Source organism: Eriocheir sinensis, chromosome 16 (genome assembly GCF_024679095.1).
Source record: "Eriocheir sinensis breed Jianghai 21 chromosome 16, ASM2467909v1, whole genome shotgun sequence".
NCBI classification, from domain to species: domain Eukaryota; kingdom Metazoa; phylum Arthropoda; class Malacostraca; order Decapoda; family Varunidae; genus Eriocheir; species Eriocheir sinensis.
This window is the reverse complement of record NC_066524.1, coordinates 9383485-9389716: the sequence shown is the minus strand read 5'-3', so window position 1 is coordinate 9389716 and position 6232 is coordinate 9383485. Positions and strand designations below refer to the sequence as shown.

Sequence of the window (6232 nt, the reverse complement as noted above, 5' to 3'; positions counted from 1 at the left end):
TCGTACGCAGCCGATTATATTTCCCGACTTCTTCTTTTTTCTTTTTTTTTTTTACAGCATAGGAGACAGCACAAGGGCACAAAAAAGGAAACAATAAAAAAGCCCTCTAAACTATCTTCTGGTCTCCAATAACGAAACTCATTTATAGTTATCGTTAAAAGAGTTAGATCCTGATGTTTCTTGGCAATATTTAGGCGTCAGAAACCGGTAAATACTGTGCTCTGAGTACGATGACCTGGCAACGGTGACATGTAATACACCTATACAGAGAATGATCATACACATATCAAATACACTTCACACTACTACTACTGTACATGACATAATACATATAATACACACATCCAATGCTGTCTCTACACGTAACAATAGGCTATACAGAAAGGGCTAAACATCCTCTGCTGGACACAATCTTCACATACAATCCGTACAGAGATATCGAGTAATACATCACATCAGAGCCGTAGAATTGGAGAGTGTGGTCAGCTTCGTTGAGGCGCCATATTGATACCGAATAAGAGAGGAAGAAATTTATGAATAACAGAATAGAAGAGGAAACGGAAGAAAATAAGAGACGAAGGAAAGTATTAGAAAAAAATAAGAGAGAGGGAAGAGGGAAGAACTGAATTAATGAACAAGACGAGGAAAAAAGGGAGAGGAATCAGAGAGGAAGGAAGGAATTAATGAAAAAGAAAGAAGAGGAGAAAAGGAAAAGGAATGAGAGAAGAAGAAAGGGAGAGGAATGAAGGAGCGTCGGAACCCAAAGGAGTCGTGTGCGGAACAAGAAGAGCGAGAACAACAAGAAAAAGGAGAACAAGAACAAAAATAACAAGAACAATTTGAAGAACATAACACAACACAACACAACACACACACACACACACACACACACACAGTCACACCCTCACACCCACACTCAAGCCGGTAATATCTACTTAAGCACAGCAGACCATAAAATCATGCACGGACCAGCAGGCGGGCGGGCGTACTAGGGGCCGTGTGGAGCTTGAAGAAGTAGACGGGACAGCAGGGCAGCAGCGGGGCACAGCAGAAGCAGGAGCAGCGAGGGGGCGGTACCAGGGGCGGTGTTGCACAAGTCCCCTCGACAGAAGCATATAAACACCTGCCGAAGGAGAACACGGAGAAGGGCGCGTCGTTAAGAAGGTAAAGGCTAGGGGCATACGGTATAGCTGCGCGTGGTCTCGGTGCTCATCTCCGTGGCATTAAATTAGAAAAGACGTGATGGTGGTGCTTCTTTGAGAGAGAGAGAGAGAGAGAGAGAGAGAGAGAGAGAGAGAGAGAGAGAGAGAGAGAGAGAGAGACACACACATATCTATATTAGAAAAAAGGCGCGAAAATGTACCGTGTTTTGTGCTGAAACAAAGAAATTTACAATAATAAGAACAACAAAAATAACATCAACAACAATAATAATAATAATAATAATAATAATAATAATAATAATGATAATAATAATAATAATGATAACAATAATATTATATAACAACAACAACAACAGTGCGGGGAGTCAAGGTCACAAGGGGTCACGGAGCCTCACCTTCTTGACCCCGATGAGCGCCTCGGAGCACCGCTGGATGCCATCCGGCGGCGACCTCTGCAGGCACTGACGCTCCGTGGCCAGGTCATGGTCTTGGGGGCGGGGGAGGGGCGAGGCAAGAGTTAGGCAATTGCGAGCAAAGAATATCTATCATATATCTATCTGTCTATCTATCCATCTATCTGTCTACTTAACTCATTCAATCAGTCAATCTATTTATATATCTATTATTATTATTTGTCACTCAAGCATTCAATCAATCTATCTATCTGTCTATCTATCAATCTATCTATCTATCTATTAGCAGCAGTGGTAGTAGTAGTAGTAGTAGTAGTAGTAGTAGTAGTAGTAGTAGTAGTAGTAGTAGTAGTAGTAGTAGTAGTAGCAGCAGTAGTAGCAGTAGTAGTAGTAGTAGTAGTAGTAGTAGTAGTAGTAGTAGTAGTAGTAGTAGTAGTAGTAGTAGTAGTAGTAGTAGTAGTAGTAGTAGTAGTAGTAGTAGTAGTAGTAGTAGTAGTAGTAGTAGTAGTAGTAGTAGTAGTAGTAGTAGTAGTAGTAGTAGTAGTAGTAGTAGTAGTAGTAGTAGCAGCAGCAGCAGCAGCAGCACCAGCACCAGCAGCAGTAGTAGCAGCAGTAGTGGTAGTAGTAGTAGTAGTAGTTGTCATAGTTGGGCACGATAACATAAAACTTTATTCCCGATAACCGATAACTGATAATGGAAAACCTTATCGGTGATAACCAATATTCGTTACCTGGAGACACAAATATAGGCGGTAACCGATAACCGATACCCGATATAAATTTACAATTCTAATACTAGCTAGCGATAAGTTCGATAGGCGAAAACGATACTATATTGATATTTCAGTTAAAAAAAACATAGATGAATTCAAATTTTCATTATCTGTATTTTAGGAAACTTACAAAACCTGAGAACCACACGTTGACACGTACCAATGGACGGTAATACTAGAAACGCCTGAACCGTGTTGTGTTATTTGGCGTCCCCACCGTCAAAAGCTGGCGCTTTTGTTTACAAACACTGGTCTATCGTGAACTGCGCATGCTCAGACCAGCAAGCGTAGACCTGTACAGTCTCACAAAGCTTTTTAACCGTAATTAAGAGTTGCTGGAAGGCTGAATCAGACATACAGTACCACTACCACCATCCTCGCTGTTTCTAGAACGACACTGTACGAGTTGTATTTATATGTATAGAGTGTCGTTCCAGAAACAGCGAGGATGGTGGTACTGTATGTCTGATTCAGCCTTTCAGCAACTCTTAATTTGTTAAAATGCTTTGTGAGACTGTACAGGGCTACGCTTACTGGTCTGAGCATGCGCAGTTCACGAGAGACCAGCGTTTGTAAACAAAAGCGCCAGCTTTTGACGATGGGACACCAAATAACACAACACCGGGTGACTTCAATACCATGGCATGCTAAAAAACGAATATGGAATATCAAATCTGAGGCAGTGAATAATCATTTTTGGGGAAAGTTAAATGATTTTTCTTTTTGATATACTGATTTTTTAGTCTAACATAAGAAATAACCAAGTGTTTTAATGTTGATGATCTAAGTATGAAATCTCTTCACCGAAGATATTTCATACACCGACGTTTTTCATACAACACCAGGCTCCCGGGCCACGCATGCGCAGTAGGGAGGAGACAACGTGTTTTTTTTTTTCTGAGGCGGAAAAAAGTAGCGATTATCGCTAGTTTGGTTACAAAAGTAACGAAGATACCGGTATATATATATATATATATATATATATATATATATATATATATATATATATATATATATATATATATATATATATATATATATATATATATATATATATATATATATATATATATATATATATATATATATATATATATATATATATATATATATATAAGTTGATGGCCGATAACCCGATTTTGTTATCAGCGATAAAGTATCGCGATAACTTATCGCGATAACGCCCAGCTATGGTAGTAACAGTAGTAGTAGTAGTAGTAGTAGTAGTAGTAGTAGTAGTAGTAGTAGTAGTAGTAGTAGTAGTAGTAGTAGTAGTAGTAGTAGTAGTAGTAGTAGTAGTAGTAGTAGTAGTAGTAGTAGTAGTAGCAGCAGCAGCAGCAGCAGTAGTAGTAGTAGTAGTAGTAGTAGTAGTAGTAGTAGTAATACATGCAAATAAAAGGTCTGTATATAATCGAAACACACACACACACACACACACACACACACACACACACACACACATACACACACACTCCGGTAGATCAATCGGTAGAGCGCCGCGCTGCAAGGCCTAACGGCCAAACAGGCGGCGGTTCGAGCCCAGCTCAGGCCGGATTCTTTCCGTTGACTAAGAGTGGTTACTGTACCCCCTTGAGCAAGGGGGATGGGGTGTGTGGTGTGGGAGGTCCTGGCAGTACCCAGAGATCGACGATAATGAGCACTTGCTCACGTCGGGAGGGTACCTGCTGGCGAAAGCGAGTCCACCTCGTGATCAGGCCGTGGTGAATTACACACACACACACACACACACACACACACACACACACACACACACACGAACAAACACACACACACGTACCTTCACCGTCCTTCTTGCCTTCGATAATCTTGGAGCACCAGCCTGACGCACACGGCACGGCCTCCACGCCCTTGACAGGCCTGGTGGCGTTGAAAGACACGGGGTCCTTACAGTCTCCGAGACGACCCCGCGACCGACAGGAGTAACAGCGACGGACGAAGCCTGTCGAGGAAGGGAGGAATGACTGACCGACTAACAGGTACAGATAGATAGATGGACAGGTAGATAGATAGATAGGTAGGTAGATAGATGGTTGAGTGAAGAGATAGATAAGTAGATTGACAGAGATAGATTGATAGATAGATAGTTAGATGAATTGATAAATAGGTAGCGTAGGTAGAAGAAGAAGATGAAGAAGAAGAAAGAAAGATGTAAAGAGGAGAGTGAAGCAAAATAACAAAAATAGAGAATAACGGAACATTCTCTCTCTCTCTCTCTCTCTCTCTCTCTCTCTCTCTCTCTCTCTCTCTCTCTCTCTCTCTCTCTCTCTCGGCCTTGACAGATGGACTTTAAACTTTCACTTCCACCACCAACAGTCACATAGCCTACCCTCTTCGTCATAAACTAAGTAATTCTATATAAATGTATGTTTCTTGCAATACTAGAGGCTGTAGAGTGAGAAAGATACTAAAAACCTATGAAGATTGTGCGTGTGTGTGTGTGTGTGTGTGTGCCAGACGTAAGACCAAACACACACACACACACACACACACACACACACACACACACACACCATGTTACTACTTAAAAATGAGGATGGACAAGTAGAATCATATAGAAAACTAGACAATTACATGCGATCTATAGAATACTGAAGGCGAAGAGTCAAATGAGTCTAAAACATGCTATATACGTGTGTTTGTGTGTGTTTGTGTGTGTGTGTGTGTGGCTGCCGGGCGTACGATCTAAGACCAACATATACCCAGACTATATACCAGTATCAAAGACGGCATAAAAGAGTCGATAATAACGGAGAAATATGTAAATAAGCTCATTCTTCAGGCTACGAGGCGGTGCAGTCTAAAATAACATCAAATTCCACATTCTCTCGACGCATTGAAGGCTCCTATGACGTCGATCATGCTTTTAGAACATCACACTTGCCGATCCCAGACTAAAAATAATCATACTAATGGAGTTTAATCATAGCAATAACCTAACTACCAATATGCTGATAGGTGTGAGGAGGAAATACCAGCACCAGGCAACATGTCACGGAGTACCTTGACGCCTGAACTTTTACTTGGACCATCCGTTACATACCTTACTTTGAGTTTATTTTGGGCTTTTGTTTACCTTCTGAGGACGCCAGGAGCAGGGCGAAGACTATGGCCAGCAGTAGATGCATAGCAGTGGTCATAGCAGCCATCGTAGCCGCTGTTATGGGGTGAGATATGAGGAGGTGTCGCGCGGATCACAGCATAACAGGGAGCTTCAGGGAATCACTGGCACTGGGTCTGGGTCTGGGACTGGGAGAGCAGTGTTGCCAGATGCTATTGGCGAGCGTCAGCTGCGAAGGAGGAGGAAGATTTACATAGATTTACATAGAAAATCAGACCACGCAGACCCCATGGTCCAGACTAGGTGGTCTGTCCTTAAACCTAAGTGATTCTACATTAATCAGAAGGCTCCAAAACGATGCATTTCAACTCTAGTTGATATTAAGTTGATGGAAGTGACGGTCGAGCTTGTTTTTGAAGGAGTCAATCGTGTTACACTGGACCACTGAAGGTGGGAGCTTATTCCATTCTCGCACTACAACGTTAGTGAAGAAAAATTTGGTGCAGTCTGAATTTACTTGCCTACATTTGAGTTTTACGCCATTGTTCCTCGTACGCAAAGTGTCATCGATCATAAACAATGTTGATCTGTCTACATTCGTGAAACCATTAAGTATTTTAAAACATTCGATCAGTTTTCCTCAGAGGCGACGTTTTTCAAGAGAGAACATGTTAAGGGTGGAAAGCCTTTCTTCGTAAGATTTGTTGCGCAAGGAAGGGATCATTTTTGTTGCCCGACGCTGAACACCTAATTTAGCAATGTCCTTTGCATGGTGGGGAGACCAAAACTGTACCGCATATTCCA

General features: G+C 41.7%; 1 protein-coding gene across 1 annotated transcript in view; it reads right to left on the bottom strand.

Moving 5' to 3' along the window:
* LOC126999247 (uncharacterized) overlaps positions 1 to 5621 on the bottom strand; it is a 6007-nt gene extending 386 nt beyond the window's left edge. The window contains exons 1-4 of the mRNA XM_050861636.1: positions 5444 to 5621; positions 4148 to 4309; positions 1559 to 1650; positions 1 to 1123 (exon numbers count right to left, since the gene is read on the bottom strand). The exon at positions 1 to 1123 is cut by the window's left edge and continues 386 nt beyond it. Of these exons, the coding sequence (XP_050717593.1) occupies positions 989 to 1123; positions 1559 to 1650; positions 4148 to 4309; positions 5444 to 5516 (462 nt within the window). The 5' untranslated portion in view covers positions 5517 to 5621 and the 3' untranslated portion in view covers positions 1 to 988. The remainder of the gene's footprint in view (positions 1124 to 1558; positions 1651 to 4147; positions 4310 to 5443) is intronic.
* Between the last annotated feature and the right edge of the window lie 611 nt (positions 5622 to 6232).